Here is a 27,712-nt window from a genome sequence, read left to right as displayed (position 1 = left end):
ATGTCTCTGATTGGCCATTGCATTCATAAGATCAATAGATATGTCTCTGATTGGCCATTGCATTCAGGAGTTTAACAGATATATCTCTGATTGGCCATTGCATTCAGGAGATCAACAGATATGTCTCTGATTGGCCATTGCATTTAGGAGATCAACAGATATGTCTCTGATTGGCCATTGCATTCAGGAGATCAACAGATATGTCTCTGATTGGCCATTGCATTCATGAGATCAACAGATATGTCTCTGATTGGCCATTGCATTTAGGAGATCAACAGATATGTCTCTGATTGGCCATTGCATTCATAAGATCAATAGATATGTCTCTGATTGGCCATTGCATTCAGGAGTTTAACAGATATATCTCTGATTGGCCATTGCATTCAGGAGATCAACAGATATGTCTCTGATTGGCCATTGCATTTAGGAGATCAACAGATATGTCTCTGATTGGCCATTGCATTCATGAGATCAACAGATATGTCTCTGATTGGCCATTGCATTCAGGAGATCAACAGATATGTCTCTGATTGGCCATTGCATTCATGAGATCAACAGATATGTCTCTGATTGGCCATTGCATTCAGGAGATCAACAGATATGTCTCTGATTGGATACATTGCTCAACCCGGCAAAATCACGTTGTAAATAGAAACCTCTGGCGCTCTGCGCAAACACAGATACACACTTGATCGGTCGCCAAATGTGCTTTGCCAATATGCTATAGGTTACACTTTATTTCCACTTTTCAAAAAATCTTCTTTTTATTTTTATTTTTTTAAATAAATGCCTTTCCAATCTGATGTAATGGGAAAAGGGAGTAGAGTACGTTTGGCAAAAGAAGGATTCAATTTGCAATAAAACCTTCTGTCACATGCCTTTCCTCTATTTTGACACTGATGACAATTACGCATGTTCTGTAATTGTGTCTGGCCAATCAGACGTCTGTGGGCGGGGTTAGTATAAATAGCCTCTGCCATCCAGGCCTGATATTTGCCCAGTAGTGTAAATAGACACTCAGTTTTTTAAAGTTAGTCCAAGGTGGTATTGTTGTTGTTATTTTTTTCCGTGTGGAAGCGAGAGTTGATGTAGACGCTTCCTGACCAGCAGCTTTCGAGATGAGTGTGAATATTGAGACGCTCTCAGTCCACAGTATCAGTTCTCTTCGCTCCAGCAGAAAAAAGGCAATCCATCTCTAGGAGTAAGAGTGGCCCTCATGTCACCCAGTCTCCAATTACCCTGCTGACTCACACACAGGCTGTTCGACACACTTACATAAAGCCTTCTGCACTCACACACACATCACACTGAGATCTGCACGACTGCAAGCCTGTAAAACACACTAGTCAACTAATCACTGAAATAATGGAAGCCCTGTGTACTCAGACTGGTATCTGTTCATCTAAACCACACTACTTGCATTTCTTGGGAGAATTTTTCCACAAAACTATAAAGCAGCACAACTGTTTTCTACATTATTAATCATAAATGTTTCTTGAGCAGCAAATCCTCATGTTAGAGTGATTTCTGAAGGATCATGTGACACTGAAGACTGGATTAATGATGCTGAAAATTCAGCTTTGATCACAGGAATAAATTACAGTTTAACGTATACTCACACAGAAAACTGTGGAAGCTTATTTCTGCCACAGAATAAAAAACAAAAAAAGGTAAAATATGTTTTTCTCAGATTTGCATGATGTAAAGTCGCAGTGATGTGTTATAAAGTCAGAATTGCGTGATATAAACTCGAAATTGTGAGAAAAGGAGTCACAATTATGTTTTAAAATGTTTTATTCTGTGGCAAAAACAAGCTTCCAAATAAAATGTTTCACAGTTTTTACTGTATTTTTGATTAAATTAATGCCGTTTTGTTTAGGCAGAAGAGATTTCTTTCAAAACCCCCCAAACTTTTAAACGTGTAGTGTAGAGATGGAAATCTTTAATGGCTCCTCTTTCTTTCAAACATTTTTTTTAAGTACAGATGCTCTCGCCAGAGCGGAATAAACCAGAACCAGAGAAACAATAATTTCAGAAAGATTTACATTATTAAATCTATATTAATCTATAAATCTATATCAAAATAAATATTTATGATGATAGATGCACTTTTATAACAGACAGATGCTCTTTTATGATGATAGATGCACTTTTATGATGGACAGATTTATTTTATGATGGATAGATGCACTTTTATGATGACAGATGCACTTTTATGATGATAGATCCACTTTTATGATGGATAGATGCATTTTTATAATGACAGATGCACTTTTATGATGGATAGATGCACTTCTATGATGACAGATGCACTTTTATGATGGACATATGCACTTTTATGATGGATAGATGGGCTTTTATTATGGATAGATGCACTTTTATGATGACAGATGCACTTTTATGATGGATAGATGGGCTTTTATTATGGATAGATGCACTTTTATGATGACAGATGCACTTTTATGATGGATAGATGCACTTTTATGATGACAGATGCACTTTTATGATAGATAGATGGGCTTTTATTATGGATAGATGCACTTTTATGATGGAAGATGCACTTTTATGATGACAGATGCACTTTTATTATGATAGATGCACTTTTATGATGATAGATGCACTTTTATGATGACAGATGCACTTTTATGATGAATAGATGCACTTTTATGATGGAAAGATGCACTTTTATGATGATAGATGCACTTTTATGATGAATAGATGCGCTTTTATTATGGATAGATGCACTTTTATGATGACAGATGTACTTTTATGATAGATAGATGCACTTTTATGATGATAGATTCACTTTTATGATGACAGATGCACTTTCATGATGACAGATGTACTTTTATGATGGATAGATGTACTTTTATGATGATAGATTCACTTTTATGATGATAGATTCACTTTTATGATGACAGATGCACTTTTATGATGATATTAGTGTAAAATTCATCAGTGTCACTTTTGATGAATTTTAAAAGAAAAGTATTTTCTGATATTTAGAGAAAAATATTAGTAACCAGACAGTTTTTGGTAAGAAACTGAACAGCCAGAAACTGTCTGGTTACTGATATTCTTCTAAATATCAGAAAATCGTCTGAATGGATTTGAAAACGGTAAAACTCAACTGTTAACTCTGAGGGAGTTGTAAAATTAGCCTATTTCCAAAAAAAGTGGAGTATCCATTTAAAGGTGCAATAGGTGATTCTCTATAGAAACATTTTTGTTATGCTGGTTGATATATATATATATATATATATATATATATATATATATATATATATATATGGATGGATGGATATATATAACTGTGGAAAGCGTAGGACCATAAAATGTTCGTTTAATCATTAAATTTGGACCGAAAGAAGTGATGCCCTGTGTAAGACGAACTGGAAGAGAGGGCAACTCTCTGAGAAAACATTGGAAATTAACATTTGATCATGGAAATCTCTAGTGAAATTAGCATCACCATTCAAGACGCAATAGCAGTATCAACCTAATCTACATCTCTTTCCCTCTTCCTCTATTCCCCCGTTCCTTCTCTCTCTCATGCTGAGATCACCAAAATACACCCACAAATCTATATGGTGTGTGTGTGTGTGTGTGTGTGTGTGGGATGGGTAGGGTTAGTGTAGAGGGACGGAATATACAATTTGTACAGTATAAAAACCTTTACGCCTATGGAATGTCCTCGCAAAAACAAATCTGTGTGTGTTTAGGATCAATCAAACGTGGGTCTCAGTGTTGCTTTCATCATTAAATGCTGCCTGTGAACGCAAACGCGAACGATCGACACACACACTGCTGATCTGTGCACGTATGAGCAACAGAGTTCAGATCACACCAGATCACGCTCTTCATCACGTGGCGTAAAGGTTTATTAAAGGGAACAGGAAGACAGCATGGGGAGATATAAATATGTTTCATGTGGTTTAGACTGTGAATCATAAACTCAGTCATTAGTAGCTGTCAGCAAACGGAAGCAACATATAAAGAAAATAAATCACGGCAGTCTTGCATGTGCGACACAAATATAGATTCATAAATGCCTTGTGCATTTCAGAGTCTACTCTTATTAGCCTGTGAACATAAAACAGCACGTCTGTCAATCGTGTTCAGCATTTATGGCTCCATTTATAGCTTGTCTTGATATTAAACAGTGGCAAAAAAAAATGGTGTTATGGTGAAAAAAACGGTGAGTGTGTATAAGCAGCATAAGAGCAACACACACATGCATTACTAAAGCACATGGTTACAACTCTCTCAACTGAAATACTTACAGTTTTATAAGTTTATTCAAAAACTAACTGTACTTGCAGACAATTCGATCGAATCAAAAGCCACTATCTAAAGAGAAAATGTTGTTTGATAACACTTTGTTCCTTTTATATATGATACATGTACTTGCATAACTACAAGCACATAACCCTAAACCAAACCCTATGCTGTAACACTTTATTTCAGAATGTCCTTGTTACATTTGTTACATGTATACAACAGTAAATTATACATAATTTCATGCAACTAACCCTCAACCAAATCCTAATCCTAACCTTACCGTATAGTTAGTACATGTACAGTAGTTACTTAATATTACTCAGTACATAAATGTATAATTACATTGTAACAATGACACCTTAAAATAAAGAGTAACCCCCTGTTCCTAACCCTACAGTAAGTACGCTAATTGTTTTTTCTCAGTGCTTAAATGCATAATAAAGTGCGACCCTTTCTTACTTTTAAAAAGAGCATTTTGTAACAATGTCAAATTATCGGTTTCACTTTAAAGTAAATTTTAAAGAGTTAAGTTTTAATTAACTTTTGTCATGACAATGTTTCAAAAATATAAATAAAGTAACAAAACAAGAAATTATCAAATTACATATAACGAATTAAGTCCAACTTAAGCAACTGGTGCTCAAAAATGAGAGATTTTTATTATTCTTTTCATTTCAATTAAATGAATGTAGTATATTTTAGTTCCGTAATGTTTTTTTTATTTAATACTTTGCATTTTTAGTGGATTTTATGGTACTAAGTTATATTTATGCAGTCGTTATAATCTATTTATTCACTTTCAGACCTGAGCATAGACCTGAAAATGTACATTTCCCACTTAAACGATCATAAATCTTGAATTGCACAAATGTTTCGGTCAAAAATGACTGAAGAGCACCATCGATGTGTCAATATTTTTAAACATTTATGATTACATTGTGATACTTTTTGCAAGTTAGGATAATGTGCAGGATTTTTTGGTTTCCATATTTAATTGGTAAATAATGTGCAATTAAGTGTCCATAAACATTACATTCGCTTAATTATATTCTTTTTATTTTTCTGTAACAAGTACACTTTTTACAATATATGCTAAAGTGTACTATTATTTCACAAGGGAGAGGAAGAAACTCACAGAATAACAAAAGACAACTTCAATATGGTATGTGTCATTCTACTACTACTAATAATAATAAACTTTATTTTATATGGGGCCTTTAACTTCTTATTTTATATGGTGCCTATTACTTCTCAAAGCGAATTTACACAGTAAAGGATACAATGTAAAGCAAAAATGCATAAATATATACTGTAACCTTCCATAAACTAAACATACAGCAAACATACAATATTTAAAATACAAAATAGGCTACAAGTTATACAATATACACTACAAATTTGCATATAAGCAAGTCTAAAAAAAAGTGCCAACCGTTGTCCTTGTCCCGAGCTGTTTAATGATAAACGGATGATCAATGGCCTCTAAATCTAAAGAGTGTGTATTATAAAGTGTGTCAGCTGTGATGTGCATGAAATGATGAAATCAGCTTTAAGATGAAGGGAAACTGGATAAGGAAGAATGAAGGAATGAAGCGAGCACTAGAAGTGTGTTGACCTCATTACTCACTGAACAAGTGTGAATCGACACGCTCTCGGGACCGAACGAATATCATATTAATTAGGGACTAAAACCAGGACACGCACACACACACTCATCATGCAGCGCCATGTATTTAGGACAAAGATAGACCGAGAGCAGGGAACGAGTGATGAAAGATTGATTTTTGCACTTTCAGTGAACATTAGCTCACTCCAAGACAATCTTATCTTTGCTATTTATACAGCGTGCAGTCGGAATTTTTACACTTTTTCACTTTCAGAAGACATATTTGCATATGCTTATGCGGTTGAGGTGATATTAAAAGATTACCCTTTTAAAAAAAAGCGTGAGAGAGAGAGAGAGGACCAAGAATATTGCATATTTTAATGCCTAGCTGTTTCGCTGTGGTTAAAAATAGATCGCCATGGAAACCCTACACATAAAGCACTCTGGGTATTGGCTGAGGACTGAAGCACATGGAGGCGAGAGAGACGAGAACATCTGGAGTTATGCACGTCTGTACGTCACTGCGCTCGCTTTGGGACTACAGTACCAGCATGTGAAGTAACAGATCAATCAATACAGCAAATGAAAGGGTAAATGCCACATTTAGCGTAAGTGAGGCTCCTAAAAAAAAAAAATAATAATAATAAATAAATATAAAGGTGTGATGAAGCAGAAACAGACTTGTGATATGAGATATGAGACATATAAGAGGACTTTTTGCACCATTTAAACATCCTGTAAGTTTAAATGTTGGACATATCCTCCTCATTATAAACAAAGCATTATTTTAATCGAACTCCAAAAATGGCTCGTTTTGATATCGCAGGATCTGTGACATCACACCCATACGCATGCCTTGTGTACTTTAAAGGGGTCATGAACTGCATTGTTTTATAATGTTAGTACACTTGTGCACATAATGTGAGATTATATTAGAAATAAAAGGCATTTTTCCTACCCTGATTTTACCTCTGGTTTGAACACTCTGCTTGAAGGGGCTTGTGTAATTTCTGTGATTGGCTGTGAGACTTCAGAGTAAACGCCCACTGCTGTGATTGGCTGTGAGACTTCAGTGTAAATGTCCAATGCTGTGATTGGCTGTGAGACTTCAGTGTGTCTTTACCTTTCACTAAACATATTTAGATATATCAAAATCGTCTTCCATTGCGATTTCCCCGTATATCTAAATATGTTTAGTGTAAGGTAAAACTTCCGAAATCTCCGTGTAAACAATGCGTGACGTAGACGCGCGAGAGATCACTTTTGGCGTAACGTCTGGAAGTTCAGTTCGGTTCATTTGGACATCTGATTCAGATCAGTTCGACGGCTGTTAACAAGAGGTAAAAACGATATAAATACTGTTCGTTTTCTCACACAAACCGCTCGTTTCGTGTCTTAGGCCATCAATGTGTACTTACATTTACGAGTCATTAAATCATGTTTAATTTAGACTTCTCTGTGCATGCTCTTTGAGGTGGACCTCCTAAAACTGCATTATAGTGTTGACTGACAGACAACACCGGTTAGACCGAAAAATGTCAAAATTGAAAATACTGTGGAAACAAAGACACCTACATCTTGGATGCCCTTGAGGTAAGCTAAAACATATCAAAAATTAATTTCAAAGTGAACTATCACTTTAACAATTTACCAAAGAGTCCACACAGTGAAATGAACCGAATACAAATAAAAAAATAATAATGCTCAACTGAGACATTCACATCTTGCCATCCCCGAAGCCATCTTTATCGCACGCTATACTGTACAGTAGTTCTAGTTTTAACCAAGTAACCCGAATATATAAGGTCAAATATGTCAAATGTGTGTGTCTGTGTGTCAGTGGGCGGGGCTAAACAGGCAGTGAAATAATCTTGTTATAATAATGTTTTGCCACACTAATACGTAATAAAGTGACACATTCCACAACCTGTGGTTTTGTGAGATTTGCTTCAATAAAAGCTGTTTTTAGACTCACACGAAAGTTTTGAGTTCTGAAACTTACAGGATGTTTTATATAGTCAAGTCAATTCAGTCACCCTCATTTATACAGCGCTTTTAACAATAGAGATCGTTTGAAAGCAGCTTCACAGTGATGACAGGAGATTACAGTAACAGAGATTGTTTAGGCTTTACAGTAGATCTAGAATAAAGTTATTGTCCAGATAAAGATAGTTTTGATTGATTCACTTCCGTTGTAAAGATCATTAGTTGTTAACTTAGGGAGGCTTTATAGTATAGTATATTATAGTACAATAACCTCTTATATGTCAAAGGGAATTTTAATTTGTGTTTAATTTAATTTCTGTGGATACATTCCCACTCACATGGGCTGATAAATTAATAATTCTATACTTGAACTTCAACACATCACACACAAACACACACCTAATTTTGACCTTTGCAGGACAAAATCTCTCTTTGCTTGTAATATTTTGTCCAAAACCATACGGCGTTTCCATGGCATTTTGCTGAATCGATATCTCTCAGTAATGGAAGTGTGTGGATTCTTTACAAAAACGTAATATAGAAAGTGCTGTGATAAGACAAGTAGACTTGTTAACCTTAAAAAAACAACAGGGCTTCTACCATGACCAACATTATCTCAATTGAACAATCTTACTGGCCCAAATATACTGTATCACACAACCGTATCACTGACTGAATGAGTATTGAGTGTTTTCTTTTAAACTTTTTGGCTACATGGTCGAAATGATGTTTCTTTACAGTAACTGTTTAGATGCAATCATTTGTTTCTACAGTTTTGAAAGAGTATTACAAATAAAAAAAGTCTCAAAACAAACACTAAGACAAGTGCAGGAGCACAAGCATAAAATTATTAGAAGGCGTATTAAAGTCAGCATGAAACAGAAGTCAAGCTCGTATTTTTTTCCCTGTTGTGTCATACACTCACCTAAAGGAGTATTAGGAACACCATACTTATACTGTGTTTGACCCCTTCAAGGCGGTTCTGAAGGCGAAAGGGAGTAGTTCACTTTTAAAAAAAAACTTTTGCTGGTAATTTACTCACCCCCATGTCACCCAAGATGTCCATGTCTTTCTTTGTTCAGTCGAAAAGAAATTGGGTGCCAAACGTTTCAAGGTCCAAACGAGGTGTTTCAGTGCAGCTTCAAAGGACTTTAAACAACAACAGACGATGAATAACGGTCTTATCAAGCGAAATGATTGGTCATTTCAAAAATAAATAAAAAAGTTTAAGTTTTATAAGAACAAATGCTCGCATTGCTCTGTTTTGTGATGCGCGTTCGTGACTCTCCTGTACAAACTCGTTCATTCATGTATAATATTCCATAAAAATAAAATGTATTTCATGGTGATTTTGACCTAGATTTTAACTACATCTTCTAGTGGCTGGACAACAGAAGGACAAAATATGTTTGCAAAATGCCTTTTATAGCAAGTGTTTTACAAAATTTATAAGGCACTTGACTATAATGACAATATTGCACAGCTTTACATTTCTTACTGAAAACAAATAATATGAAGGAATGAAAATTCTTGATTTTTCACAAGTGTTTACCCGGTCTGTAACTTATTCGATAATGTTCTGGCGGAAAATTACCAGTGTTATTACTTTTTTTTATTGTGTAATATTTACTATATGTTGTGTATATAATAGGGTATGGGGATACACCGATATGAAAATGTTGGCCGACACCGATAACCGATAATTCTTTATATTTGGAAGCCGAGAAACGATATATTGGCCGGTAAATGTAATCCAAATTTTTGAGTCTCACCATTAAAATCCATGTCCAAAACACACAGTTATAATGATGTTCTCATTATAATTGTATGTAGCCGATATGACAGACTTGTGTTGCACTTGACTGTATTTTCCTTTTTGAAGTGATTCGAATAATATTTGAACCATCATGTTAAACAGTCGCATCTGAAGCGTCTCAGCTGAAGGAGATAATAAATTATTATAAATTATCTGCTTTAATATATCAGCCAGATTTTATTATCAGGATAACATTAAAAATGAACATATATCAGCCAATGGCGATATGGTGGCTGATATATTGTGTGACATTAATAGGGTATACTGCAAGGTGACTTACAAACGAGAAAGGTATGCACTGACACATGCAGTTCAGTGGAGAAGAACAGACACACACACACGCAGATTTCAGCACAGATCTGAAACATTTGTCTAGATGCTGTGGTTCACACACATGACCACTGGCTGTTTGAGGGAAACTGAATTGGACATCGCTCTGGTGGATCCGTGTTGACGCAGAACCCGAAGCCTGTGAGCGTGAGGAAATAAATCTGATCTTTCTATGCGAACACCCCCAGTCCACCAGCGTTCCTGAAGAACAGCTCACAGATCCTCTAACCCACACACTCATCGATCCTGTGTGGAGTAACACAGCGGCGTAGGCAGAGGGATGTGTGTGTGTGTGTGTGTGTCACAGACAGTGTTGGGAGTAACGCATTACAAAAGTAATACATTACAGTAACATATTACTTTTTGCTGTTACGCAGTAGTGTAAGGCATTACTAATCAATTTTCAGTAATATTTTACTCGTTACATGTTCAGTGAGGCTTGTATTACTTCTTAAAGGCAACAGACTATGTGAAAGTTTTAAAGCAGTCTTTTAGTGCCAGTTCAGAGCGGTCGCGTCTGTAACATTGTTTTTTCCTCATAAATGCGAACACGAAAACTAAAATAAAATGAATATTTTAAGTTCTATGGAGACTGGAGAGCCAACCCTTCCTCATCCGATTTGCGCAGTGTAATTAACAGAATTACAAAAAATATATTTTGCCTCCTATTTTTTTGTCACGCATGAATGTGTGTCTTTTCCCTAATATTAAAAATAAAACATAGACTGATATTTGTCTAATGTCTGGAGTCTTTTAAGGAAGTAGCCTATATACGTTTCAATACAAGTATTTTCTGAGATCTTTTATTTCAAGTTTTGACTGCAAATGTCATGTCCATAATGCTGGACTTCCCCAATTTTAAATAATTTATCCTCAACTAGTTTTGTGGTGTAGGTCTACGTATTTTATAATGTTAACTTCAAATAATACTAATAGCCTAATTTAAAGATAAGGCAGCATTGGATCTGGACGGTAAGGAGAATAACGCTGGAGTTGGATGAGGTGTGTCGCGATTCTGTAGGTTCGTGGATCTGAGTCGTGTGGCGCATCGCGATTTCGGTTTGATATTGCATATCGTTACAGCCCAAAAGTTAAGTTCTACTTCTGTAGCTATTTTGGTGAAAGTAACTCAAAAGTAATACATGAGTAATGTAACGCATTACAATTCTGAGACAGTAATATTGTAAGGTAATGAATTACTTTTAAATAACAGTGACAAGTAATACCTAATGTATTACAGTTTGGAAGTAACTTGCACAACACTGGTCACAGACCATCCTCTCTCTCTCAGCTGGGATATCAGTGTTAGGTTTCTGATGTCAGGCTCAGATGAATCTCCAACACAAAGCTGTCGATCAACATTCACAGACTCACAAACTCATGAACAACACATGAGAACCAGCCCATAGAAAAGCACTTTCCAAAACTCTCCCCAAGCGATGTAATATTACTGCTGTCTGATGAACCATCCATCGCAGTAACTCACTAACAAAGGAACTTGACTTTATGTATAGCTTTCCACGGCACACTTCATATTATCATATTTTCTGTTTCATGTGTTTTGTATTGATGGTATTGTCTAAGATGTAAAAAAATAATAAATTGTCTAAGATGTAAAAAAAACGGTTTTGTTTTTTTGTTGTTGTTTTTTTTGAAGGGGGGAAGGTATACGAACATTAGGAAAATGTTAAATTAAAACATAATGGGAACGTTATTACTGAATGTTCTCTGAAATGGTAACATTTAAAAAATGTTAGGCAAACAGGTAAAAATGGTTTATAAATAATGACATTATTGCAGGCCAGATGATTTCGAAAGTACCATTCTATTAGCATAATGTTTGTTCATAACTTTGAGAGAACGTTCAATGTCTTTAGTATGTGTCATTAGTGACAAAAGGCATATTTTATCTTGTTAATGGCTGAGTAATGTCTCATGTTCATTATCTATAAAACTCAATTTTACATCATCCCAAAATAGCTAAATTTAGCCAGGACTGTCATGCTGAACCCACTGCATCATATGCTGTTTTCCTCTTTAGGTTATGTATTTGGTGTGTGTGTGTGTATTGCACATAGAGCTGAATTAGTAGTTTATGCACAGCAATGCAGTGACTCATATCAAATGTGCAGAAGTCAACATTAAACTGCAATTTACTGTCATAATGTGGCAGATCAAGTGAAATATAATGTTATAAGGTCATGGACATTTCTATAGTCATTCTGAATTTAAATAAAGTTCAATTGTCGCGGTAAAAAGATTCCTAATTAAATCAATGGTAACAGTACAGTAATATTTCATGCATCACTGGTCTGAAATCCGATGATTAGACGTACAATCACACCAGGGTGACTTACAACATTGTGACGCACTGGATGACACAAGCAGTCTTTGTCATGTTTTCCATTTCAATTTTTAAACATCCCTAAAAATTAGATATTAGGACTTAAGAATTATTATTTTATTTTACCCTTTGGCAAGCAGTCTTTGCTTAAAGGAAAAACATTATGCAAAATTCTCTTTTATGTTGTTTTTGACCATATACGTGTCCGCAGTGTGTGTACACAACCACCCTATTGTGGTAAAAATATATCCACTCCGTTTGTTTTTTTCAACATAAATCAAAAACAAAATCGTGTCTCAAAATGAGCCGTTCTCGAATTTGTTACACTGTGCAGGCCCCGCCCATGATTGCTGTCTGACTCCGCCCCTCATGGATCTGAATACAATCCGCCATGTTTATCTCCTCGCCTGAGCATCTAACAGCAGCATTCAAGTAAGAAATGTATTCTTATTAAAGCTATTAAAGTTATTCAGTCAAGAGTGGTGATTGATTTTCTGTTTTTACTTTGTTGTTGGATTCATATTAACAGAATATATAGCAGTAGCTACCAGTGTTGTAGTACTCGAGACTCGGACTCGTCTCGGACTCGGTCTTGAGACCATATTTTAATGGTCTTGGTCTTGTCATGGACTCGTGTGCATTTGGACTCGGAATTGACTCGTACTCGAACATTTTTTTTTTTTAGGACTCGGACTTATTCCCGAGTCCACTCGAGTTCAATTAAAAATATTTTTCGTGATTATTAATGTATGTTAATAAAATATTTCTTTAAATTGATTGCCACGCCCAGTGATTGGTGATTTTCTAGTGCGCAACTGCGCAAGACAAATTGTAATAAAATTACTTTTAACACCACCTACTATGTGGCCTTTTTTACCCTAAACTGATCATATTTTTTAAACTCTAAGTAAATTCAATAAAAAAAAAAATCAACCCTCACTGGTCTCGGTCTCGACTCGGACTCGACCGTCTCTGGTCTCGGACTCGACTCGGACTCGACTCTCTATGGACTCGGTGTCGACTCGGACTCGAGTGAGGTGGTCTCGACTACAACACTGGTAGCTACCACTCCTGTCACTTTAATACACAGATTACACATGCAATTTATTTCCCTGTTTACTTTCGGTTGACATAACTGCTTGTGTTTGTGAACTTTGTGTGTTTTTGACATAACCATGAGTGTATTTGGCAGTTTATGTGCAGTAAAACGTGAAAAGAGAACTTAGTTTAATAACAAGTGGCCTCCCTGTCTCTCCCTTACACAGAAGTGACTTAAACTGCAGTTCATCGACTGGCCACTAGAGACCAGCTGCAGAAGAGACTCAATCCCATAGACCCGCATGTTAAAATGCTCAACTTTACAGCAGAAAAAAAACACATGTTTACAGCCTGGTGCAAACAGTGGTTTTGGTCTATATTGCTAATTTTGCCCTTCATGACGACTGTAAGGGGGGAGAATTTTTTTTATAACTCATCCGTTCAAAATTATATTGCTAATTATTTGTGATATATATTGTGATAATTTACTTTAGTTTGTATTCTGTGGAGAATAGCCATCTGGGCAACTTTGTCTAAACCCTGTCAATGTCAAAAGCTTGAATAAAAAAAAAATATATATATATATATATATATTAAGCCTTAAAGCTGTGCATAATTATGGGTGTGACCACTTGAGTGACATGTGGATTGCCGTTGATGTCAGACTCACTACTATCCGTTTGTCTAGTGTCTGTTAGCGTCACGTCACCTCAGCTAATCGGCCTCGCTGCACATTTTCGTTTATCCGGGAGTGACGAACGGCCAAGATAGCGACGGCCAGCTCCATCCACTTCAAAAATGCTCTTTAGAAACACTTCGAGTGACGTCAAGTACACTACGTCTATTGTTTTATACAGTCTATGTTTAATTCTCACAGGACCTGCCGTCTGACAGTCAGCTTTCTGTGTGCGTGCTTCGGATGTGTGTGTGTTTAGAAAACCATGTATCAGAAGTTAGATTAATATGGCTTTAAAAAGCATGAAAATGAAACACTTCCATGAGTATGAAGAAATGCAATGTCATTTACACGGTATAATAAATGATCTGTGAGGTATTTTGTGCTGAAACTTAACAGACTTATATTACATCTTGTAAAAAGGGGCATATAATCATCCTTTTTTTCCTGGAAAATAGAAAAACACAAGATATTTGACCTTGATTTGTTTGTTTCTGTGGAAAAAAAGGCTAAGGACAACACAGTAAGTGAGAGTAGGAAATCGGTTGGCTTTTTTCTGCATGTCACTGCAGGAGCCGATGTTGCTTTGAGCCTGAAAACAATCCAGAACGCGTTCATCGAAGTCTTTCACTCTGGCAACACCTAAGCACAATATTGAGACGGGGATGACACAGCATCAACGCCACAGGACACACACAGGTGCAAAAATAGATGTAGAGGTCAAGAGGACGAGCAAGACAGTGACAAAATGAAAACGCACCATCAGCATTTGACTCGAGGTTTGCGATGTTAGGCAGATACCAGACGTGACAGATGGGGAGACCCAATGTGCAATTCACAGACCTTTCTGGAGTGTATTTCTCGTATAACGCTGTAACTCGCTGCTTCACTACTATAGTGCGATGTATCGCTGAACAAATCATCTCGCTACTCACGACTGTTTCCCATACAAATTGGTCGTTTAACCACGTTAATGATGTCACCAGGTGTTGGAGTGATAACGTCTCGGTTATGTGGGAGACGTGTCGTCAGGGGAGTTCCCTGACGAATTGGGATCAAGCTACCCAGACAGCAAACTGACATTGAATCAACGTGGAAACGACGTCTCTCATGACATTGAAACAACGTTGATTTGCTCATCGAATTAACGTTGAACCAACGTCAGACGCGGCATTCTTCAAAGCTAAATGAAATCGAAAATTGGTTTGCTTTCATAACGTTGAAACAACGCGTTGATTTCAAGTTGATTTTCCGTTAGTTTTGAAAGATGACGCGTCTGACGTTGGTTCAACGTTAATTCGATGAGCAAAACAATGTCAGATCAACGTTGTTTCAATGTCATATTTCCACGTTGATTCAATGTCAGTTTGCTATCTGGGTAGGGAGCCAATTGCCTTTGAGAGAATTAAAAACGGCTAATAAACACTGGCTCCGTACTCAGGGAACGAAGGTTACATAAGTAACCGAGACATTCAGTTAGGTGACGGGTTAGGTTTAGGGTTAGGGTAAAGTTAGGATCCCATAACCTCATCTACCGACGTTTAAGGGGGCCCTAAAAAGGCGAATATTGACGTATGGTCAAAAGACGTCCCAAAACGTCAGTTATATGACGTCTTGGGATGAGACCGGGTTGGTACAGTACATATGTCAACGCTACGGTCCAAGTCAGGCCCAGTTAAGCACCCTTAGTTGATCCTGTAATAATATGATTTTGCCTACTTTGTTTGCGTTTGTGTCAAATGAACACATTAACAATTTATTTTTGCAGATTATTATTGATTATTGTTTTAATTATTTTATTCATACAACACAATATTTTGGGGGCCTTGAAATTGTGTGAAAAAGATCAAAAAGTCCGTTGATAAGGTTCGTTCCATCAGATTGATCAACATCACATGCGTTAAGTATTTTTCTGTGCCAACATTACCAACTACGCTTCAAGGTCATCCATTCAGGAACGTCTGTCTCTGGGAAGAGGATAGATGTGACCCGGTCTCTTATTTATAATATGTCTTCCTAGGGAAATGCTTTCTCCTTTTAAGAACGGCTGCTGGAATCAGGGCAGCGCTACTGTCCTTATTAGAGGAGATTGTACTCCTTCTGAGTAATTCCTGGTGGGACCCGAGACTAAATATGAAGTGTCAGAGGGGAATGAGAACACGGACCGGCGGACTAGATTAGCGAGCTGATCAAGGGCACAGCTTTAGCTAACGTGGGACAGCGTTTAACTAGCCAACAGCTTTTGTCATTGCTCCAGAACCGGGTCCTTCAGCACCCCGTGGATCTGTGGTCGTGTTGTGTTTGCTGCGTGGTTCTGGGATGTTTTGCCAGCTCACTTTGACCTTCAGTCTCTCTTCTGGTTTAAATGCGGCGTCGGATTACATGGAGTGCCTCCGTCCCAATATGCAGTGCTTCTGTTTCTTTCTCTTTTAACTGCTGTAAAAATTTGGCTGCATTTAGCGTTTGCTCGTCAGCGCTCCACTAAATGTGAGAGCACTATAAAGCACCAAGGTTAAAAGTCTCACGTCTGCGCCTCAGGAGATATTTTACCTCTCGTTTGATTATGAATTAGTCAGGAGACACATCGGGATGGGTGAAACGTGAGCGGAGAGATTAGCAAAACTGTCTACTTTAATTCGGATACATTTGCAAATGGCATTTTCGTTTAGAAACACTCTCCGTCCGTCCACACTAGCATTTTTCATCCACACTGTAAAAAAAATTGGAGTAGGATTTACTTGAAAAAACCTTGCTAAACTATCTCACTCAGAAAATGCTAGTAAATTTACAAAGATTTGCCGAGTAAAAACCTAAACATATTTATCAGTAGCTTTAATTAGAAATCTTTAAGTTAAATTTACTTGGAATATGGAATTAAGTAAACTTTACAAAAAATAAGTAATTTTAACTCAGCTAGTAAAAGGTTAATTAATATCGATTTCCTTTGCCTTTGTATTACATTTCACTAAAACAATAATTTATTAGTCATTTATATGTGCTTTACTTAGATCATCTAAGTAATTTATATATACATCATGTCAGACATTAAGCCTCATCTGAATGCAAACACCTCAATACTTGGTAGACAATACACAATGGCGGTAACATTTGATGGGTCGTTTTTGTGTTTGAATGTGTCATTTTGAGCAAAAAATTTACTCGAAATGTCACAAAATGGCAATTTACTAATACTGACAACAAAAATCGATGATAAAACAGTGTAAATACACCTGGAAACCAGTGAAAAATGAGCCTCATTAATTATTCAAGGTCCAGTGCATGATGGGAACCCCAGTATCAGAAAAGTTGAGTAATTTTTACTTAATTTTATTGAGTTGATATTTACACTTTCATTTCTACTGGCTTGAATTAAGTACTGATATGGAATTTACTTAGTTTTTTAAATTCTTGTCTGAACTAACTTTTTCAAGTAAATTACATTGGGTTTTTTCACTAGTATTTACTCGACCAAAAAATCTTTTTTTACAGTGCACACTGAAACATCAGAAAACGCTAAACTCCCCTTTACTGCGCATGTGTAAACCCTCACAGAAGCTCACTGAGATGATACAGACGGAACAATAAATAATAAAGTTATCGTGCAATTCTTCTGACAGGATCATTTTATTGAGCAAAATATCTCCTCATCCACTGATCGTCCAGGTCGCTCTCACTCACTATTATATGTTTGGTGTGAAACACTAAAACTGCTCATGTTTCACCGCAGGACAGCAGATGCGAGTGTATCTGTGCAGGACTATATGAAGAGTGTGTGAAGGAACATATTTCAGCTACAGTGTGAATGTGAATAGCAGATAACAGGCACAATACCGCTATAAACATCAATATCTATTGGTACAACATGCGTCATATGACTAAACTTGCATCATCGTTTAGACAGTCCACACTACAACACGAAAACACCGTTTTCATATGTATCCACTTTGGAGAGCGTTTTCAAAAAGGTTAGTTTTCAATAATAAAAACGCCGTCTCAGTGTGTGCGGAAGGCCAAAACTGAGAGGAAACGATGCGCTTTCAAACGAAACCGCATTAGTGTGCACAAGGCCTGAGTGTTGGTTACTTTTAAACGGGCTAATTCGGGTAAGGATGTGCACTGCATTGAAGAGACTGAAATAGAAACGAGAACAGAGGAAGGCATGGGGGAGGACAGACTCTTCGACACCATTAGCATACAATAGCAGCTTTGCATTGTCAAACAGCAAATTGTTTTCTGTAGTTTCAGCTAAGACAAAAATGTCTTTCCCACTGTCAAAATAGGATCCCTTCCTCAGTCCTTCATAGATTTCCCTGGTTCTTATTAATTCTCAGCACCTGCAGCTTGAGCTGAAGGCTTTGCATGAGCATCTATCATGACGACAAGCACCAGCGCCATCATTATCGGAAGCAAGACGACTTAAAGGAGATGCTTTCTGTATTTTGGGAGGTCGCCAGGCTCCTCCGTATCTCGCTCAGCTCCCATCTGCCAGGATCTGTGTGTGTGTGTGTGTGGCCAACACCCACAACCTTGGAGAAAAGTTGGTGCTCTAGCAGCTCAATAATACCCACGTAATGCGTCGTAGCATCCAGGAGACGTGTGTCGTCCTTACAGAGCAATTTCTTTATTCTGTTCTTGGTAACACTTTATTTTACAGTGTCCTTGTTACATATGTTAGCATAACTACATACATACATAACTAAATTAATAACAAAGTTATTAACGCTATTAGTTGACGCTATTTTCTTCTGGAAACAAACTTTGTATTATTAGCCTGTAAAGATGCTTTAAAACAACTCTATATTGTAAAAAGCACTATATAAATAATAAATGTGACTTGACTACATTACACGTACTTACCAATAGTAATAACAGTAAAGTATGCATGATTACATGCAACAACCGTTAACCTGATCCTGCCCAAACCAAATATTATTCAGTACTTAAATATATAATTACACTGTAACAATGACACCTTAAAATGAAATGTAACCAATCAGCCCAGTATTAACACCGACTGAAGGTTGATGACTGAAGCCTAGAATAAAGGCAAAAGTATTGACTGAGGAGCTCCGAGAAATCGAAGAGGGCTAAAGTTACACATTAGTGTTTGGTGTGTGTTCATTGTTTGGATGGCTTCTACTCTGCTGGAAAATCCAGCTACATCTAGACAATAGGTTTGCATTGACGTCACTTTCCCGCAGGACTGAGTGGCAGAAGAGCTGCAGCGTGACTGGATATAATGGAGGAAACTGTGAAAACACGAGTAAAACTGGCGATTAAACTAAAGGTTGGACTCGATATAGTGTTTCGTACAACTTATCAAAGATCCGGTGATCATGGATCATGGATCAATGTTTCTGCCCCTCAGTGTTTCTGCCGCTCAGTGTTTCTGCCGCTCAGTGTTTCTGCCGCTCAGTGTTTCTGCCGCTCAGTGTTTCTGCCCCTCGGTGTTTCTGCCCCTCAGTGTTTCTGCCGCTCAGTGTTTCTGCCCCTCAGTGTTTCTGCCCCTCAGTGTTTCTGCCCCTCAGTGTTTCTGCCCCTCAGTGTTTCTGCCGCTCAGTGTTTCTGCCGCTCAGTGTTTCTGCCGCTCAGTGTTTCTGCCGCTCAGTGTTTCTGCCGCTCAGTGTTTCTGCCGCTCAGTGTTTCTGCCGCTCAGTGTTTCTGCCCTTCAGTGTTTCTGCCCCTCAGTGTTTCTGCCCCTCAGTGTTTCTGCCCCTCAGTGTTTCTGCCCCTCGGTGTTTCTGCCGCTCAGTGTTTCTGCCCCTCAGTGTTTCTGCCGCTCAGTGTTTCTGCCGCTCAGTGTTTTTGCCGCTCAGTGTTTCTGCCCCTCAGTGTTTCTGCCCCTCAGTGTTTCTGCCCCTCAGTGTTTCTGCCCCTCAGTGTTTTTGCCCCTCAGTGTTTCTGCCGCTCAGTGTTTCTACCCCTCAGTGTTTCTGCCCCTCAGTGTTTCTGCCGCTCAGTGTTTCTGCCCCTCAGTGTTTCTGCCGCTCAGTGTTTCTGCCCCTCAGTGTTTCTGCCGCTCAGTGTTTCTGCCCCTCAGTGTTTCTGCCGCTCAGTGTTTCTGCCGCTCAGTGTTTTTGCCCCTCAGTGTTTCTGCTGCTCAGTGTTTCTGCCCCTCGGTGTTTCTGCCGCTCAGTGTTTTTGCCCCTCAGTGTTTCTGCCGCTCAGTGTTTCTACCCCTCAGTGTTTCTGCCCCTCAGTGTTTCTGCCGCTCAGTGTTTCTGCCCCTCAGTGTTTCTGCCCCTCAGTGTTTCTGCCCCTCAGTGTTTCTGCCCCTCAGTGTTTCTGCCCCTCAGTGTTTCTGCCCCTCGGTGTTTCTGCCGCTCAGTGTTTTTGCCCCTCAGTGTTTCTGCCGCTCAGTGTTTCTACCCCTCAGTGTTTCTGCCCCTCAGTGTTTCTGCCGCTCAGTGTTTCTGCCCCTCAGTGTTTCTGCCCCTCAGTGTTTCTGCCGCTCAGTGTTTCTGCCCCTCAGTGTTTCTGCCGCTCAGTGTTTCTGCCCCTCAGTGTTTCTGCCCCTCAGTGTTTCTGCCCCTCAGTGTTTCTGCCGCTCAGTGTTTCTGCCCCTCAGTGTTTCTGCCCCTCAGTGTTTCTGCCCCTCAGTGTTTCTGCCCCTCAGTGTTTCTGCCGCTCAGTGTTTCTGCCCCTCAGTGTTTCTGCCCCTCAGTGTTTCTGCCCCTCAGTGTTTCTGCCCCTCAGTGTTTCTGCCCCTCAGTGTTTCTGCCCCTCAGTGTTTCTGCCCCTCAGTGTTTCTGCCCCTCAGTGTTTCTGCCGCTCAGTGTTTCTGCCCCTCAGTGTTTCTGCCGCTCAGTGTTTCTGCCCCTCAGTGTTTCTGCCGCTCAGTGTTTCTGCCCCTCAGTGTTTCTGCCGCTCAGTGTTTCTGCCGCTCAGTGTTTCTACCCCTCAGTGTTTCTGCCCCTCAGTGTTTCTGCCGCTCAGTGTTTCTGCCCCTCAGTGTTTCTGCCGCTCAGTGTTTCTGCCCCTCAGTGTTTCTGCCGCTCAGTGTTTCTGCCGCTCAGTGTTTCTACCCCTCAGTGTTTCTGCCGCTCAGTGTTTCTGTCGCTCAGTGTTTCTGCCCCTCAGTGTTTCTGCCGCTCAGTGTTTCTGCCGCTCAGTGTTTCTGCCGCTCAGTGTTTCTGCCGCTCAGTGTTTCTGCCGCTCAGTGTTTCTGCCCCTCAGTGTTTCTGCCCTTCAGTGTTTCTGCCCCTCAGTGTTTCTGCCCCTCAGTGTTTCTGCTGCTCAGTGTTTTTGCCCCTCAGTGTTTCTGCCGCTCAGTGTTTCTGCCGCTCAGTGTTTCTGCTGCTCAGTGTTTTTGCCCCTCAGTGTTTCTGCCGCTCAGTGTTTCTGCCGCTCAGTGTTTCTGCCGCTCAGTGTTTCTGCCGCTCAGTGTTTCTGCCCTTCAGTGTTTCTGCCCCTCAGTGTTTCTGCCCCTCAGTGTTTCTGCCCCTCAGTGTTTCTGCCCCTCGGTGTTTCTGCCCCTCGGTGTTTCTGCCGCTCAGTGTTTTTGCGCCTCAGTGTTTCTGCCGCTCAGTGTTTCTGCCGCTCAGTGTTTTTGCCCCTCAGTGTTTCTGCTACTCAGTGTTTCTGCCCCTCGGTGTTTCTGCCGCTCAGTGTTTTTGCCCCTCAGTGTTTCTGCCGCTCAGTGTTTCTACCCCTCAGTGTTTCTGCCCCTCAGTGTTTCTGCCGCTCAGTGTTTCTGCCCCTCAGTGTTTCTGCCGCTCAGTGTTTCTGCCCCTCAGTGTTTCTGCCGCTCAGTGTTTCTGCCCCTCAGTGTTTCTGCCGCTCAGTGTTTCTGCCGCTCAGTGTTTCTGTCGCTCAGTGTTTCTGCCCCTCAGTGTTTCTGCCGCTCAGTGTTTCTGCCGCTCAGTGTTTCTGCCCCTCAGTGTTTCTGCCGCTCAGTGTTTCTGCCGCTCAGTGTTTCTGCCCCTCAGTGTTTCTGCCCCTCAGTGTTTCTGCCCCTCAGTGTTTCTGCCGCTCAGTGTTTCTGCCCCTCAGTGTTTCTGCCGCTCAGTGTTTCTGCCCCTCAGTGTTTCTGCCGCTCAGTGTTTCTGCCGCTCAGTGTTTCTGCCGCTCAGTGTTTCTGTCGCTCAGTGTTTCTGCCCCTCAGTGTTTCTGCCCCTCAGTGTTTCTGCCGCTCAGTGTTTCTGCCGCTCAGTGTTTCTGCCCCTCAGTGTTTCTGCCCCTCAGTGTTTCTGCCCCTCAGTGTTTCTGCCGCTCAGTGTTTCTGCCGCTCAGTGTTTCTGCCCCTCAGTGTTTCTGCCGCTCAGTGTTTCTGCCGCTCAGTGTTTCTGCCCCTCAGTGTTTCTGCCGCTCAGTGTTTCTGCCGCTCAGTGTTTCTGCCCCTCAGTGTTTCTGCCCCTCAGTGTTTCTGCCGCTCAGTGTTTCTGCCGCTCAGTGTTTCTGCCCCTCAGTGTTTCTGCCGCTCAGTGTTTCTGCCACTCAGTGTTTCTGCCCCTCAGTGTTTCTGCCGCTCAGTGTTTCTGCCGCTCAGTGTTTCTGCCCCTCAGTGTTTCTGCCGCTCAGTGTTTCTGCCCCTCAGTGTTTCTGCCCCTCAGTGTTTCTTCCCCTCAGTGTTTCTGCCGCTCAGTGTTTCTGCCCCTCAGTGTTTCTGCCCCTCAGTGTTTCTGCCGCTCAGTGTTTCTGCCCCTCAGTGTTTCTGCCCCTCAGTGTTTCTGCCCCTCAGTGTTTCTGCCGCTCAGTGTTTCTGCCCCTCAGTGTTTCTGCCGCTCAGTGTTTCTGCCCCTCAGTGTTTCTGCCGCTCAGTGTTTCTGCCCCTCAGTGTTTCTGCCCCTCAGTGTTTCTGCCCCTCAGTGTTTCTGCCGCTCAGTGTTTCTGCCCCTCAGTGTTTCTGCCCCTCAGTGTTTCTGCCCCTCAGTGTTTCTGCCGCTCAGTGTTTCTGCCCCTCAGTGTTTCTGCCGCTCAGTGTTTCTGCCCCTCAGTGTTTCTGCCGCTCAGTGTTTCTGCCCCTCAGTGTTTCTGCCCCTCAGTGTTTCTGCCCCTCAGTGTTTCTGCCGCTCAGTGTTTCTGCCCCTCAGTGTTTCTGCCCCTCAGTGTTTCTGCCCCTCAGTGTTTCTGCCCCTCAGTGTTTCTGCCGCTCAGTGTTTCTGCCCCTCAGTGTTTCTGCCCCTCAGTGTTTCTGTCGCTCAGTGTTTCTGCCCCTCAGTGTTTCTGCCCCTCAGTGTTTCTGCCCCTCAGTGTTTCTACCGCTCAGTGTTTCTGCCGCTCAGTGTTTCTGCCGCTCAGTGTTTCTGCCGCTCAGTGTTTCTGCCCCTCAGTGTTTCTGCCGCTCAGTGTTTCTGCCGCTCAGTGTTTCTGCCCCTCAGTGTTTCTGCCGCTCAGTGTTTCTGCCCCTCAGTGTTTCTGCCCCTCAGTGTTTCTGCCCCTCAGTGTTTCTGCCCCTCAGTGTTTCTGCCCCTCAGTGTTTCTGCCCCTCAGTGTTTCTGCCCCTCAGTGTTTCTGCCGCTCAGTGTTTCTGCCCCTTAGTGTTTCTGCCGCTCAGTGTTTCTGCCGCTCAGTGTTTCTGCCGCTCAGTGTTTCTGCCGCTCAGTGTTTCTGCCCCTCAGTGTTTCTGCCCCTCAGTGTTTCTGCCCCTCAGTGTTTCTGCCCCTCAGTGTTTCTGCCGCTCAGTGTTTCTGCCGCTCAGTGTTTCTGCCCCTCAGTGTTTCTGCCCCTCAGTGTTTCTGCCGCTCAGTGTTTCTGCCCCTCAGTGTTTCTGCCCCTCAGTGTTTCTGCCCCTCAGTGTTTCTGCCCCTCAGTGTTTCTGCCGCTCAGTGTTTCTGCCGCTCAGTGTTTCTGCCGCTCAGTGTTTCTGCCGCTCAGTGTTTCTGCCCCTCAGTGTTTCTGCCCCTCATTGTTTCTGCCGCTCAGTGTTTCTGCCGCTCAGTGTTTCTGCCGCTCAGTGTTTCTGCCGCTCAGTGTTTCTGCCGCTCAGTGTTTCTACCCCTCAGTGTTTCTGCCGCTTGGTGTTTCTGACGTTCAGTGTTTCTGCCCCTCAGTGTTTCTGCCGCTCATTGTTTCTGCCCCTCAGTGTTTCTGCCGCTCAGTTTTTCTGCCGCTCAGTGTTTCTGCCCCTCAGTTTTTCTGCCGCTCAGTGTTTCTGCCCCTCAGTGTTTCTGCCGCTCAGTGTTTCTGCCACTCAGCAAAGTTGGGCATAACGTGGTTCAAGCTGGTCCAAACGGTTGATCAGTTGATGTCTACCTTGTTAGGCCGAGGTACGCAATAACAACTTTCTTCAGTTCCAATTGACCTATGGCTAAACCACACCCTCAAACGTGATGAGCCAATCCCAATCATCTCAACAGAGATATGTGTCTGCTCTGGATTAAGTTATGCGATTAAGTTATGCGGTAGACACAACACCAACTAAACGTGGATAAATAAAACAAGTAAGTCTACATCTGTTCTAAGTTAAGTCAACAACGTATTTGAACGTTATCTTTAAAATCTCTAACAGAACGTTAGGCTAACGTTAGCCTAACATTAGAAAACGTTGATGTTAGCTTCTAGCTGCGTTGTACATCATGCCACTTAGCTTCATTAACGTATCTGTAAATAACCGAGATAACAAATGTTAACAATGTTGTGCTGAATGATTCATTTAAATACTGTAGCACCAAACGGTGATGGCAACAATATGCGGTTTATCACGTTTACACTGTGACCAGTACACAGTGTAGTTTTTGCCTGGAGCTGAAGCTTTTCATCGAGCTTCTCAACAAAAAAAAATAATAATAATATAACCCTCAAATGCATAGTTAAGGCCCTTTAGGTGACTAGGTGAGATGATATATAATCTTTCTGTCTCCAAAAATCACCAATTGCCTCCTGTGAAATGTCTCTTACTGTGACAGCTGCCATAGCGCCTGTCCCCGAATGTTGACTGTTTGTCTGAGTGAGTGGCTTAGCCATAGGTCAATTGGTTTCTTCAGGTAATACATGAGTATTTTGTACTTTTTGTTTGGCGGAGGTGAACTTGGAGTTGGAGATCATCAAATAGGGATACAAGTTTAACTAAATGTTGCCTTCCTCTGGTTTACTATAAATAAATACTGTAGATAAAAGGATAAAATGGGCCGGTGAGAAATTGAAGAACGAATCCCTGATGTTGTATGATAGTGCTAAACACTCATTGCTGTGTCCTGAGAGAGAAATTCTAACTGTTCAGCTTATTAACAAGACTAGATGTGACCATTTGTATTCATTATCGTGTCACACTTGAGGTGTCAGAGTCAGTCCAGCCGAGCCGAGCAACAGCCTGCTCTCCGAAACATGTATAACACTCACAGCAAACACTACACATGTATAACACTCACACCAAACACACCGTTTGCAGAGAAGACAAGATTATGCTCTCCTCCAGATCTATCCATCTAGTGCCCTTGTGCTGTCATGGGAAAGACATTTTCTGAAGGACAGTGAATTCCAATGTTGTTATAACCCCAATGCATTCAAGCTTTAGATGCACAATATGGTTGCGTATAAAAATACATTATTCATCATAAGACCATAATCTCCTATATCACACACAGCTCTGTGTCAACGCATATAATCGGAGAAGATCAGATGTTGAACTGGATAATACAGACACTGGCAAGTCAAATTCAATGAACACACCGGTAACACTTTACAGTAAGGTTCATTAGTTATCATCAGTTAATGTATTAACAAACATGAACTAAAAATGAGCAAACTTGTTACAGTAATTATTCATCCTTGATAATGTTTGTTCATAAAAATACAGCTGTTCATTGTTAGTTCATGTTAGTTCACAGTGCATTGACTGATGTTATAAGAATAAGATATTAATAAATGTTGAAATTAAATTCATAAATGCTGTAGAAGTATTGTTCATTCTTAGTTCATGGTAGTTAACTAATGAACCTTATTGTAAAGTGTTACCAAGACGCCAATCATACCATTTTTCTAATGGATGCAAGTGAGCGGATTTCCACCCTAAAGGTGATGCAACTGATTTCCAATGAAATGGACCAGATCCTGTAGTCACATCATACAGCGAAGCATGCATGGCTTCTTCTACCCAGCAACACTATCACTGTAGAAAGTAGCAAATTTAGTTTGACCCCTGCGCTGTTGCCTGGGAGACACATCCCAGTTAATAACTCCCCAAGACAGCCAACCAGCGTCAGAAGCGGGATTAAAGAGGGAAGAACTGGGATATGGGACTGATTTGAAAGAGCATCCCAGTATGTGAGTTTATGTCAGGAAGAACTGGGACATTTGAAAGAGCATCAGTCTATGTGAGTGTGTGAGTTTATGCAGGATGACTGCGTTTAGCTTTAGATGAAACGACATACACACACTCAACATCCGAGTTAATAACTCAGCCAACCAGCGTCAGCAGCAGGATTAAAGAGAGAAGAACTGGGATATGGGAATGATTTGAAAGAGCGTCTCGGTATGTGAGTGTGTGAGTTCATGCAGGATGACAGTGTTTAGCTTGAGATGAAACGACACACACTCACCCTCTGTCGGTGAGGTTTTCAGCCTCTGGCACATTCCCTCGACGCCTCCATAGTCCTCCTGTATTTTGACCACCGCCTCGGTTCCTCGGAGCTCCATGAGGGTACGCAGCTCCATGAGAGAGCAGCCAAACCCCGACGCATGGTTGCTGTCGCTTCTTTGGTTCTTGGTGTAAAAATCGCTATTCGTCAAGTCCCCCATGATGGCTGAGTATTGCTTTTCTTAAAAACGGATTGAGATTGAAATGAGACACACGGTCAGAGGAGTCCCATCTGTGGCTGGAGAACAGGTGTCTATAAACAACAACAAAAAAAAAATGCACGAGAGAATAGAAGGTAAGAGAGAAGAAGGATGAGGAAAAAACAGATCCGGTCCGCTGTCTGCAAATTGAAGATCCTCTGCGTTATGCGAACTGGGACGCGACAGCCATCGGAAAGATCCCGGTCCCGAGGACATTCACCAGGGCTGCAGACCGGCGGCTCTCCATACGTGCTTTCCCATTCTACCTGCTTCCAGTCGGATGCTGTCTACATGCTGATCCGCTCCATTACTCCTTCAGAGACCGAGAGAGAGAGAGAGGGGGACAGAAGGGGAGGGAGAGAGAGAGAGAGAGTGAGAGTGAGTGTTTCTCAGAGGTGTGTGCAGAACAAGCATTGTGTCGTCAATCGCACACAGAGATGGGGGTGTCCATCTATTCCTGTGATTCTCCTCGTCATCACATGCGTTTGATCGCTCTCTCTCTCTGCTCAACACACAGCCGTGTCGATGCTAAAGGGACATGTGAGTGTTTCCGCGGCTCGTGTGATCCGAGCGAGACCGCAGTGCACATTAAAGAGAGAAACACGGGCGATGCATCCCACACTGCAGCAAGGCTCGCTGGAGGGGGTTAGCGATGGGAAAACATTATATAATTCATCCATTCTAATGCATTTGTGCTGCATAGAGCACAATCTGAATACTAGCTAACTATGGACTGATGCGTCCTGGAGGGCAATTCTCACATTTAACTCATGTGGTGTTTGGAAAAGCCACATATAGTGGCGCTTTTCCAGTGTATCAGGACAAAAACCCTTCATCACTGCATGGTGCATCCTGTTGTATTGTGCCAATAGCATTCACTCTTAGAAAAAAGGGGTCTATATGTGTAGCATAGGGTTT

At 40.8% G+C, this 27,712-nt stretch overlaps 1 protein-coding gene across 10 annotated transcripts in view; it reads right to left on the bottom strand.

The window, feature by feature from the left end:
• atp2b2 (ATPase plasma membrane Ca2+ transporting 2) overlaps window positions 1-27,712 on the bottom strand; it is a 204,053-nt gene that overhangs the window by 92,607 nt on the left and 83,734 nt on the right. For all 10 annotated transcript variants that reach the window (XR_016148527.1, XM_089125103.1, XM_089125110.1 and 7 more), the window contains exon 2: window positions 26,557-27,107. Coding sequence is in view for 9 of the 10 variants with exons in the window: in XM_089125103.1 (XP_088981229.1) it covers window positions 26,557-26,755 (199 nt within the window). In the remaining variant the exon portion in view is untranslated. The remainder of the gene's footprint in view (window positions 1-26,556; window positions 27,108-27,712) is intronic.

This window comes from Pimephales promelas, chromosome 21 (assembly GCF_988280905.1).
Source record: "Pimephales promelas chromosome 21, fPimPro1.hap1.1, whole genome shotgun sequence".
Taxonomy (NCBI): domain Eukaryota; kingdom Metazoa; phylum Chordata; class Actinopteri; order Cypriniformes; family Leuciscidae; genus Pimephales; species Pimephales promelas.
The sequence above is the reverse complement of the archived record's forward strand: the minus strand, read 5'-3'. Positions and strand labels throughout refer to the sequence as shown.